The sequence below is a fragment of the Muntiacus reevesi genome, chromosome 2, assembly GCF_963930625.1.
Source record: "Muntiacus reevesi chromosome 2, mMunRee1.1, whole genome shotgun sequence".
NCBI classification, from domain to species: domain Eukaryota; kingdom Metazoa; phylum Chordata; class Mammalia; order Artiodactyla; family Cervidae; genus Muntiacus; species Muntiacus reevesi.
Genome location: NC_089250.1, coordinates 73,147,274 through 73,159,105, shown reverse-complemented (window position 1 = coordinate 73,159,105; position 11,832 = coordinate 73,147,274). Strand labels below are relative to the sequence as shown.

At 49.1% G+C, this 11,832-nt stretch overlaps 1 protein-coding gene across 1 annotated transcript; it reads left to right on the top strand.

Annotated features, from left to right (window-relative positions):
* Positions 1-3,196: 3,196 nt before the first annotated feature.
* On the top strand, positions 3,197-7,672 carry TP53RK (TP53 regulating kinase). Its single transcript, XM_065922114.1, has 2 exons — positions 3,197-3,640; positions 5,852-7,672. The coding sequence occupies exons 1-2, from the start codon at positions 3,358-3,360 to the stop codon at positions 6,328-6,330; spliced, it is 762 nt and encodes a 253-aa protein (XP_065778186.1). The 5' UTR covers positions 3,197-3,357; the 3' UTR covers positions 6,331-7,672.
* Positions 7,673-11,832: the final 4,160 nt, after the last annotated feature.

Genomic DNA, 11,832 nt, shown 5'->3' with positions numbered 1-11,832 from the left:
TGAAGTGGGTTACCATGCCCTCCTCCAGGGGATCTTCTCCACCCAGGGATCGAAGTTGAGGCTCTTATGCCTCTTTCATTGGCAGGCGGGCTGCTCACCACCAGCGCCACTTGGAAAGCCCAGAGTCCAGGGTAGGTGTTGGCCAACCCAGATCATCTAAGCCCTTGGGAGGCCGGGGTCAGGATGGGATTTTATTTCAACTGACACAGAAATAATTGGGCAGTTCTAGCAGGTTATAGGGAGCAGGCATGGAAACAGGGGACCCTTTAGAGGCTGTTGCAGGTTGAAAAGGCGACATTGATGTGGACTAAAGTGATTGGCACCCCACTCCAGTACTCTTGCCTGGAAAATCCCATGGACGGAGGAGCCTGGTAGGCTGCAGTCCTTGGGGTCGCTGAGTCGGACATGACTGAGCAACTTCACTTTCACTTTTCACTTTCATGCACTGGAGAAGGAAATGGCAATCCACTCTAGTGTTCTTGCTTGGAGAATCCCAGGGATGGGGGAGCCTAGTGGGCTCCCATCTATGGGGTCGCGCAGAGTCGGACACGACTGAAGCGACTCAGCAGCAGCAGCAGCAAAGTGATAGTAGTGGGGCTGGAGAAAAGTCAGCAGACAGACTCAATAAGGGCAGATGGACTGGGAGAGGAGCATTTTATGAATGAGGAAACTGAGGCAAAGGGATGTGAAGTAATTTGCATTATAAACAATACATAAAATCAATAGTGCTTAAGGACACACAGTATATAGCTGACCTTGAAGTCAAGCTTATGGGGAAAACCGTGCTCTTATCCATCAAGCTCTTGGCATGGAGAAGAGCCCAAGGAGGCCTCTTGGCTTTTGCCACATGACAGTTCCTTCTTCATGTGCGTATCTGGAATTGTCACCAGGAGACATACAGAAAAGCCTAGGCTGTTCCATTCCTGAGATATCTTGTAGAAGTTATATGATTTAAAAGGGCAGGAAGTCTTTGATCTTCATGGCTTGCATTATGTCAGGATGTTTGCAGGTCTGCTTTCGGGTTCTATCTCTCCTAGAGAATAGAGAATCTCTCTTCACTGGTTGCCCCAAATGAGAAAGAAAAAGTTCTAACTGGGCATTTTGGTAGGCGTCTTCAAAAATGACTTCCCTTGGACTTCCCTGGTGATTCAGTGGCTTGAGCCCACGTGCCAATGCAGGGAATCTGGGCTCAATCCCTGGTCTGGGAAGATTCCACAAGCCATGGGGCAAACGGCAAGCCCACGAGCCACAACTACTGAGCCCATGTGCTCCAAAGCCCATTCTCCAACACAAGAGAAACCACCACAAGGGAAGCCACTGCAATGAGAAGCCCCCACACCGCAACTAGAGAGTAGCTGCCACTCACCGCAACACTGCAACTAGAGAAGGCCCACATGAAGCAACGAAGACCCAGCTCAGCCACAAAATAATTAAAATAAATAAATATTTAAAGGATAAACATTATTTAAAAAAAAAAATGGTTTCCCTTGAGGCGAGGCAGGACCTGGTAACTCATTTCTAACAAAGAGAATACAGCAAAAGTGTACTCTAAAATGTTTGTCATTTTAGAGATCAGGTTATGAAAGATGGTGATTTCCATCTTGCTAAACCTCTTCTGATCACTTACTGTCTCTGATGAAGCTACTTGCTGTGTTATGAGTTGCCCAGTGGAGAGGCCCAGTGGAGTGGCAAGAATTGAGGGTGCCCTCCAGGCAATAGCCAGGGAGGAACTAAGGCCCTCAGATTAACCACCTGTGGGGAACTAAATCCTGCCACTAATCAAATAGTCATATAAGCAAGCAAAAAGGCAACACAAAAGAGAGATTCACAGGGACTCCAGGAATCATTAAGTTGGGTTTTCCCTCCTATGAGAAGTCAGGGAAGGCTTCCTGAGGAAATAACATTTGAGCTGGAAATGGAAAGATGCCTAGATGAGTTTAGGCAACCAAGAGAAGGAAGAGCACTTCTGATGTGGGCAATAGCAGGTGCAAAGGCCCCATGGCAAGAGGGAGCCTGGCAAGAATGAGACTGAGAGAAGGCAAATGTGTTTGAAGATCCCAGAGCAAAGGGGAGTTTGGTGGGAGATGAATCTGCGAGAGGGACACAGGGCCCCATGCAGGACCTCATGGGTCTTTATCTGAAGCACAACAGGGAGCCACTGAAAGATTTTAAACTAGATTTCCTATGGTAGAAGTCAGAACCAGTCTGACTATAGCAAGCCTGGGACTTTTAAATATGTTTTCACAATGGATTTTTCCAAAGGACGGTGTTGGAAATTGGAGGAAACAAAAAGTGTCCACCAAACTGAAAAGGTATCTTGAGAATGGAAAACAAGGCAGGCAGCTCCATATAATCAATAGATAAGTTTATTATAAGGTAACTTACAGGGTAGAATCAAGTGGACAGCATTCCAGAAGCATTTGCAGCTGCACTTTGAACCTTCAAGAGGCCATTGGGACAATTTTATAGTTAACCTAGGGTTTAGGGGTACATCCTTGGAAACAGGAAGTGCATTCCTAAGTCAAGATTTATGAATGGGTAACTAGTTTTTGCAGAAACCAAGAGCACATCAGCAAAGGTCTTCATCGTTTGGAGGCTAACAAAGCATAGAGGCCACCTGGACCTAAAAATCACTGATGACAGAGATTTACTACACAGAACAGCCATAGGTAGGGTAAGCAGAAGGAACTGTACAGACCCAAGATGGCCTCAGTTATGCTAACAACCATACAGAGTAACTCAGATTTGGTAACCATGGAGATGACCATATGGACACTAAGAATTATAATGAAACTACAAACTTGGGAAACTGGGTTTTCCAAACCAAATAGAATTGGTTCTATAGGAGCTTCAAGTAGGCTGAACTGATGAAAGGTGCTGGAAACCACATTAGGCCAAAACAAAGGGTCTGATGTTTGAAAAGGTTACCTTCCCTGTGTATGAATGAAACGCAGGGACTGTGAAGTACAACTTTCCAGGATCCAGATAGATTACTGACAGCAGATTCCAAAATAGATTTTTCAGAGAGATGCCGAAGCTTTCCGGAAATAGCCGAAGAGCTGAGAGGCGGCACCACCACAGCCAACCGCCAGAGTCACGAAGGGCTTCCGGAAAGAGCCGAGGAGTGGAAAGAGCGGCTCACGGAGAGCTGCCGAGGGTTTACGGAAATAGCCGAAGAGCCGAGTGGCGGGGCCAGGAGCCTTAGAAAAGAGCTGAAAGGTTGGGAGGGGGAGCCACTTCCACGAGGCAAAAGAGTCGGCCTTAAAGAGTCCGAAGAGGCCCGAGCATTTCCGGAGCGAGCCGAAGCAGCCCCGACAGTTTCCGGAGGCGGCCGAGCGGCGACGCTGAAACGCAAACATGGCGGCGACCGGCGCTGCTGCCGCTGAGCCGAACGAGGAGCTGGCGCCCGCGGCCGAAGCACTGGCCGCAGCCCGGGAGCGGAGCAGCCGCTTCCTGAGCGGCCTGGAGCTGGTGAAACAGGGCGCCGAGGCGCGCGTATTCCGCGGCCGATTTCAGGGCCGCGCGGCCGTGGTGAAGCACCGCTTCCCCAAGGGCTATCGGCACCCGACGCTGGAAGCGCGGCTCAGCCGGCGGCGGACTGTGCAGGAGGCCCGGGCGTTGCTCCGCTGTCGCCGCGCAGGTAAGACGGCCCAGCTTGGGGACGCGGGAAACCCCCGAGGCTCCGGGGCCCGGGCGACGCAGGTGAGGGGCTCCCCTGCGCTGCGGGGGTGGGGGTGGGGCGAGATTTGACTCAGTTTCTCCATTTGTACCTTCTTCAAGGCTTTCCATTAAGAAATGTCATCCTTGCAGCCTTCTTTTCCTTTCATTAACTCTTAAGAAGCCACTTGACGTTGTAGTGATGAGCATTTGTCCCGGAGCTCTTGGCGCCTGGTTCAGTTCCCGACTCTTCCACCTTTACTCAACGTTGAGCATGTCTTTTAAGTGCCCCGAGCCTCAGTTTCCCCATCTGTACAGTCTCAACTTTCGACCACTGTTATTTTTTTTGTTAGTTACTTTTAAGAAGCAGATGTATTTACAGGTACTTGTCCAGGAGCCAGGGTCTCTGGGTTCACACAGTCTGGCTCAGTTCAGTCGCTCAGTCGTGTCCAACTCTTTGCAACTCCATGGACTGTAGCACACCAGGCTTCCCTGTTCATCACCAGCTCCCGGAGCTTGCCCAAACTCATGTCCATCCAGTCGGTGGTGCCATCCAACCATCTCTTTCTCTGTCGTCCCCTTCTCCTCCTGCCTTCAGTCTTTCCCAGTAGCAGTGTCTTTTCAAATGAGTCAGTTCTTCACATCAGCTGGCCAAAGTGTTGCTTCAGCATCAGTCCTTCCAGTGAACACCCAGGACTGATCTCCTTTAGGATGGACTGGTTGGATCTCCTTGCAGTCCAAGGGACTCTCAGGAGTCTTCTCCAACACCACAGTTCAAAAGCATCAATTCTTTGGCACTTAGCTTGCTTTATAGTCCAACTCTCACATCCGTACATGACTACTGGAAAAACCATAGCTTTGACTAAATACTATTTTGCACCATGACCATAAACCTTTGCCTCTGTTGAGAAACAAGGTTCAGAGGGGAGAAGTAACTTGCTCAAGTTTACACAGTTAGTAAGGCTTTCACCCCCTATCCCTCTGACTCAGCAACACTGGCTTTTCACTTTTACACTTTCTATCTTTGTTTCTTTCATTGGTAATTTTTTAGGCATCTACTGTACGCCGAGACATTGTTAGGTGTTGGGAGATCTGGAAGAAATTCAGTTGCCAACAAGCACACTGTCTCTGCCCTGGCTTGGATTTGCAAAGTTATGCATGTGTTCATATTTCCTGTTTTCACCCTTTCCAGGAGCTAAGTTCTATTAAGCAGGGACCCCAGTTGCTTTGTTTCCTGCTGTGTCTCTACACGTTTGTCTCTAGTATCTCGAAGTGTCTTGAGTGTGATTGACATTCAGTAAAGAGGCATTGAATCTTCAAATTCAGTGAAATCATTGGATTATTGGTATACTGTTCTCATGTTATAGAGGCAGAAATGGAGGCTTAGAGAAATGCATGTGTCTTTAAAGATACACAGTTAATAAGGAAGGGAGCTGGGATTTGAACCTGTCCTTCCTCTCTGTAAAGATGCGTCTCTAGCCAGTATGCTGCTTGACCTCCTGCTTGGGTCCTTGTCGGGAAACTGCTTTCGTATGTTTGAACATATGACTGTTGGTGCTTACCCTTCTGGCTCTATTTGGATTTGTATTTTAGGGAAGAAGTATGACAGTGAAAGTGAAAGTCGCTCAGTTGTGTCCGACTCTTTGCGACCCATGGACTACACGGTCCATGGAATTTTCCAGGCCAGAAATACTGGAGTGGGTAGCCTTGTTCCTTCTCTAAGCGATCTTCCCAACCCAGGGATCGAACTCAGGTCTCCCATGTTGCTGGCGGATTCTTTATCAACTGAGCCCCCAGGGAAACCCAAGAATACTTGAGTGGGTAGCCTATCCCTTCTCCAGTGGATCTTCTGGACTCAGGAATTGAACTGGGTTCTCCTGCATTGAAGGTGGATTCTTTACCAACTGAGCTACCAGGGAAGCCCCAATATGACAAATGAAGTTCAATCTCAGTGGGTGGAAGGGAGGAGGGAGCTTTGACTGTGCTGACTTTAGCTGGGGTGATCTAAGCATAGTCTGGCAGGAGAAACTTCCAGAGAAGGAAAGCTGTACATTCTGCAGTATTCCTAAATTTTTTCCCCCAAATATACAGATACACATTGGAAAATTTTTCTGATTAAGCTAGAAAATTAAGGTTACTATTAAGAAAAAAAAAAAAGTATCTAATTCAATGACCCCTTATATCTTGGTTACAGGAATATGTGCCCCAGTTGTCTTTTTTGTGGACTATGCTTCCAACTGCTTATTTATGGAAGAAATCGAAGGCTCAGTGACTGTTCGAGATTATATTGAATCCACTCTGGAGACTGAAAAATCTCCCCAAAGTCTCCTGGGCTTAGCCAGGACAATTGGGCAGGTTTTGGCTCGAATGCACGATGAAGACCTCATTCATGGTGACCTCACCACATCCAACATGCTCCTAAAACCCCCCCTGGAGCAGCTGAACATTGTGCTCATAGACTTTGGGCTGAGCTTCATTTCAGCACTTCCGGAAGACAAGGGAGTTGACCTGTACGTGCTAGAGAAGGCCTTCCTCAGTACCCATCCCAACACTGAGACTGTGTTCGAAGCCTTTCTGAAGAGCTACTCCACCTCCTCCAGAAAGGCCAAACCAGTGTTAAAAAAATTAGATGAGGTGCGCCTCAGAGGGAGAAAGAGATCCATGGTGGGCTAGAAGAATTCTCTGTGTGACAACCACAGGCAGGAAGCTGTTCACAGTACATTTGAAGGAAGGCCATGAGTACGAGATTCTACCTAAATAAAGATGGTCGGGGAATTTTCAGCGCTGTGATCGTGCTTGTTCGGCGTTACCACCTGCAGTTCGCTGTCCTCACTCACTCTGTATGTGTCTGGCAGGACTGGGCGTTCAGAATAAATCTCAGACTTTCTCTGCAGTTGTAAGGCGCACTCCTCAGATTGAAGGGCGTGACGTTACAAAACGCTGAACCGCATACTGAACCAGTGAACCACACTGAACCGCTTTTCAGCCCTGGAGAGACTGGGACAGAGCCTCAGTTGGTGGCAGTGTATCTTTATCAGCTCTCTAACCCAGCCTTTTTTGTTGTTGTGTTCATGACATAGTCCTCTTGAAACCAATACAATGGGATGCAACCAGCATATTAACAAAAGAAATGGAATCAAGGATTAGAAAATATTAAAGTGCATTATATGTAGTATTGTAAATACTGCTTTATGAAACTTGTTTCAAATGTGTATATAGACAACAGTACATACTAAGTTTCGGTGTAAAATACAGTTCTTTTTGAGAGTATGGTAAAAAAAAAATGAAAAATGCTGCTTAACTCCACTTATCCTTTAAGAAATGAGATGCTGGCAATGACATGTGTTTAAATTATTATATTATGTATTGGCATTATATCACACTGTTTTTCAAAGAATTCCAAGGCCGCAGAGGCTGGCCATAATTTTTTCAATGAATATTCTCAACGAGACTGCAGGCTCATTCCCCAGTTTCCTCCTGTACTGTCCAACTAATATAGCTAGTCTCTGCCTTGTGGAGGGAATAGTTGACCCATGTGTGCAGGCGTTACGTCAGCAGATACCTAATATTCGCTTTGTGTCAGGCACCGGAGACAGAGGGGACATGAACCGCTCGGGAAACAAACTAAGTACCTAAGACAGTTTCAGACAGTGATGAGGGCTGTAAATGATGCTGAGATCCCAAGTGACCGCGAGGAATGCACGTTGCGGTGGGAGTGGCAGGAGTGGTCAGAGAAGCCTCTGATGAAGTGACATTGGAGCTAAGACATGCCTGAGAACCAAGAGATGGTGGGTGGAGCATGATGTACCAAGTTGGTGAAGGAGGAACTTCCTCGAGGGACAGCAAGGCCAGTGGGACTGGTTGGCAGCCAAGCAAGGAGGAGAAGTGGGAAGTGAAATCAGAGAAGTGGGTAAGCGCTGGGTCATTCCAGGCCTGGTAACAAGACCGGGTTTTTATTAACGCAACTCAGGAGGTTTTAAACAGGAGCATCTGATTTGTGTTGTGAAAGGATGGCATCAGTAGAGGAAAGACCCTACAGAGTCAGAGTGAAGGCACGAGAGCAGCGAGAAGGTTGAGCCTGTGATGATGGTCGACGGGTGGATGGTCAGCCACGTGACATGCTGGCTAGCAGGTGGGGGAGGTGTCAGCAGCAACAGGGAGGCAAAAACTGGCCTCTGCCGGCGGGGAGAAGAAGATAACCAGAGAGTGGAGAGATGTCTACTGCCGGACCAGCCGGGATATTTCAGCGAGCAACACGACGCGTTCCTTTAGGCTAAGAAATAAAGACACAGGACAGATGGGGTCGAGAGGATCGCTGCAGTCAACGATGCTCCTTTATTTCTCTAAGCTTCATTTATACTTAAACCAAGAAGGAGGCAACCCAAAGAAAATTCTTCCCCATGTACATCATCTTTAAGATAACAATCACTAGAACTCTCACTAGGCGCCAGAGCACAGGAATGGCATCCTGATTTATATTAGGGGTAATCGTAAAAAGGCTATCTGCGTCTTGTGTGCATTCAAGGCTTATTAGTGTTCTGTTTAACTTTGGATAGTAAATTCAGAGGGGTGGCGGGACAGAGAGCTATGTCCTTGAAGGGACCCTTGATAATCAATCAAGGCAGCTCCCAGAGTCAGCTCTTTCAAGCCACTCCCCGCAGTCTACCTGTTCCCAGGAGGAGCATTCCACCTTCTTCCTCAGTCCGTGGCCCAGGCTGGGAAACAAGGGTGAACAAGCCTTCCTGGGGGATCAGTGGATTCTCCTCCTAGTTCAGTGTCTCACAGGGGCTAGGCTAAGAATCCTTCTGCGATTCCAGCTCCCTCGAAGTCCACGTGGGGACAGCCTGTGCTTTGCGTCAGTCAGCCAACAGCACCAGCAGCCATGTGTGAATTCCCCCTGGGATCCCCCCGCCCCCAGACGGGTGTTCAAACCTCCATTTTACAGATAAGGAAACACTGAGCAACGTAGGGTATGATGTGCTCGGATCGCAGTAAGCGACCGAGCTCGGGTTCAAACTCCCATTTTCAGCATCAGTTAACTGTTTGGAGCAGTCAAGTTCTTTGTGTACATCACCCCGTCTTCAAGGGAAGGCAGCTGAGGCGCAGAGAAAGTCAACCTTGCTCCAGGTCACGCAGCGAGTGAGTGGCAGAGCTGGGGCAAGGTGCTGTGACGTAGAGGTGTCCAGCAAAAAGGACACAGGCCACATCTGGGGAACTGGCTGGTCCGTGGGCCACAGGATGGAGTTACCCAAGCCTGGCCTGGCGAGTGCCCCGTGCAGGCGTACTCCTGAGCCATCTGAGCTGCCCTGGGGGAGGTGGGGGCGCTGGTGAGGCCCGTGGGCTGTAGTCTGCTGTGACTGAGGATCAGCTGTAACTGAGGATCCTGTAACTGAGGATCCTGTATAGCTGAGGATCCTGTATAGCTGAGGATCAGCTGTAACTGAGGAGTCTGCTGTAACAGGGTCCTGTAACTGGATCAGCTGTAACTGAGGAGTCTGCTGTAACTCAGGATCTTGTAACTCAGGATCAGCTGTAACTGAGGATCCTGTAACTGAGGGTCCTGTAGCTGAGGATCAGCTGTAACTGAGGATCAGCTGTAACAGGATCCTGTAACTGAGGAGTCTGCTGTAACTCAGGACTCTGCTGTAACTCAGGATCAGCTGTAACTGAGGATCCTGTAACCGAGGATCCCGTAACTCAGGATCAGCCTGGATCCTGATGCCGCTTCCCTTACGATCTCCTTTACACTGACAGGTGCCTGGTTTGTGGCCCACAGTTTGCCAGGTTGATTTGTTTAAAATATCACATTCAAATATTTGTCTCAGTTACTGAGTCTTGGGGGCCCTAGGCAAGCGCTGCTCTGGCCTTGCACTCATCCTTAATTCCTGACCCCGCCATCACCAACCGATGGAGACCCTGACTGAGTGCCCATGTCCTTGTAAGGGCCTGCCCCAACTCTCTTTTTGGGAACTAGGACTCCTCTTGTGTCCTGAGTTCAGGGCCCTGCAATTCCAGAGGACTGAATTCCCCTTGGCCTGAACCCAGTGGCGTGGCTCTCCTTTGCCACTAGAGGTCGCAAGTTTCTGTCATTCTGGGTGCAAAGACGTTAAACTTCCTGCCCTTCCAGCCTCTCTTCCACTTCCTTCTCCCTTCCCCTCCCCCTGTATTCCTCCTCCCGGACCCCCTTATCTTCCTCTGCTTCCCTCTTTTCTTCTCTCTTTCCACTGAATTTGTTCATTTATTCACGCAACACCTTAGCTGAGTGTCCAGATGTGAGTGCCATGCTGATCACTGTTCGCTCAGGATACTAGAGAGCAAGAGGGATCAGAGGTGGGGGCGTCTGGTTCTCTCCTTCCTTGATTTTGTCATCTGTCCTCACTCACTCGGCATTTACCAAGCATGTTGGCTGTGTCTGGCCAGATCCTGAAGAAGCTACGGTGACTAGGGAGTCCCCCTACCACCTTGGAACCCCCCTTCACCTCTCCCAGCACCGTTGCAGTCAGTGGTTTCCCCACTGCCCCCCCCCACCCCCAACACACACACACACACACACACACACACCCCGTTCTGCCCTGGCCTCCTGCGTTCTTCCTCACTCAGCAGTCAGAGACACCCTTGTGAAGCCGGAGGATGCCACTTCCTGCTTCAGAAGTGTGAGGGCTTCCACCGCATGTGTCCTTGCTCACCAGCTGCGGGGCTTGGGACCATCTCATTGCACTTCTGTGAGCCTCCATGTCCCCGTCTGTAAAATGGACCAACAGTGGTGCCCTGCGTGGGCACTCTCCTGGTCAGCATCCCCAGGAAGCAGTGCAGGTTAGCGTGTAGGATGTTTACTCAGGTGTCAGCCTCCATGGAAGGGAAGTGGAGGGAAGGCGGGCAGAGAAGTGCGGCTGAGATGCAGGCCGACAGCAGCCCCAGCCAGCCCCGGGGGGTGCTCTGCAACTGCAGTGGCCCTGCACAGATGTCCCCGGGCGGCCTTCATAGCCCCGCATCACCCAGATGTGGGCGGGCCACCCTGAGCGGTCTGGGCTTGGGTGAGGCCACTCTGCTCGCAATCATGGCCACTTGATCCCTGAAGGGAGACAGTTGACTGCTGCCTGCTGACCGCACCTTCTTTCTTGAGGGGGACCTGGGTCACACATCAACGCCCTCCCATAAGCATCAGTGAAATAGAGTGCTACCACAGTGCCTGGCATTGTTCAACAACAATGAACTGTGTTTTTGTTATTACTGTGTAAGTTTTATTGCTACTGTTTTTAGAGACGGACAAACAGGCAAGCATAATACAGCATCCTTTGCGCCACTTTATGAGCCCGGGGCTCATAGGTGCGCATCGACTGGCCCCAGGCCTAATCTGCCAGAATCAAGATGTCTGAGGCGGGCTGAGAATGTGCATTTCCGTCAAATTCTCAGGTGATGCTGAGGCTGCTATTCTGAGACCACTGCCCTACGAGAACTCAAGGTGTTTCTTGGGAAGATCAGGAAATGGATGCTGGGGGGTGAGGTCAGAAACAATAATTAATTTGCTCTGCCCCTTTTACAGGGAGGAAGCTGAGGCTCATGGATGCTAAACACCTTACCCAGAGTCATCAGCCTGTGTGGCAGAAATTGTGCCAGACATTGTCTGTTGCCTCCTAAAAGCCACCCCTTTAATCCTTTTGAACAGAGCCTTGATTTATCCAGGTAGTTACTAGGTGCAGGTGGCTCCGGGGAAGCTAAGGTCGGTCCCTGGAATAGTGGTGGGTGTGTGACCTTTTTCTGGCCAATAAAACACAAGAGAAAACCTTCGAAGTTTGCTCTGGGGAAAGATTTTGCTTCTTATAGAAGGTGAGAGGAGTATGAGAATTCTAAGTTCTGACTCCAACACAACCCCATCAACAATGCCTGCTTTTATTTATTTACTGCCTTTTTTAAATGGATCATCAGTTTTATTCCCCTAGTTCCATGAAAACAATGTAAATTTACAAGTGATTTGTACACTTTGCTGATGAATTCATGTAATGCTCTAGTTCCCTTATCTTTTGACTTCCTCTCCTCAGAAGGAAATGACAACCCACTCCAGTATTCATGCTTGGAAAATTCCATGGGCAGAGGAGCCTGGCAGGCTACAGCCCATGGGGTTCCAAAGAGTCGGACACAACTGAGCGACTGACACTTTTATTTTTACCTCTGTAG

Excerpts from the sequence above, each read along its gene's own strand:
- TP53RK (XM_065922114.1), top strand. The coding sequence starts at position 3,358 with ATGGCGGCGACCGGCGCTGCTGCCGCTGAGCCGAACGAGGAGCTGGCG. Across the intron at positions 3,641-5,851 it reads GCTCCGCTGTCGCCGCGCAG|GAATATGTGCCCCAGTTGTC; the intron begins GTAAGACGGCCC and ends TCTTGGTTACAG.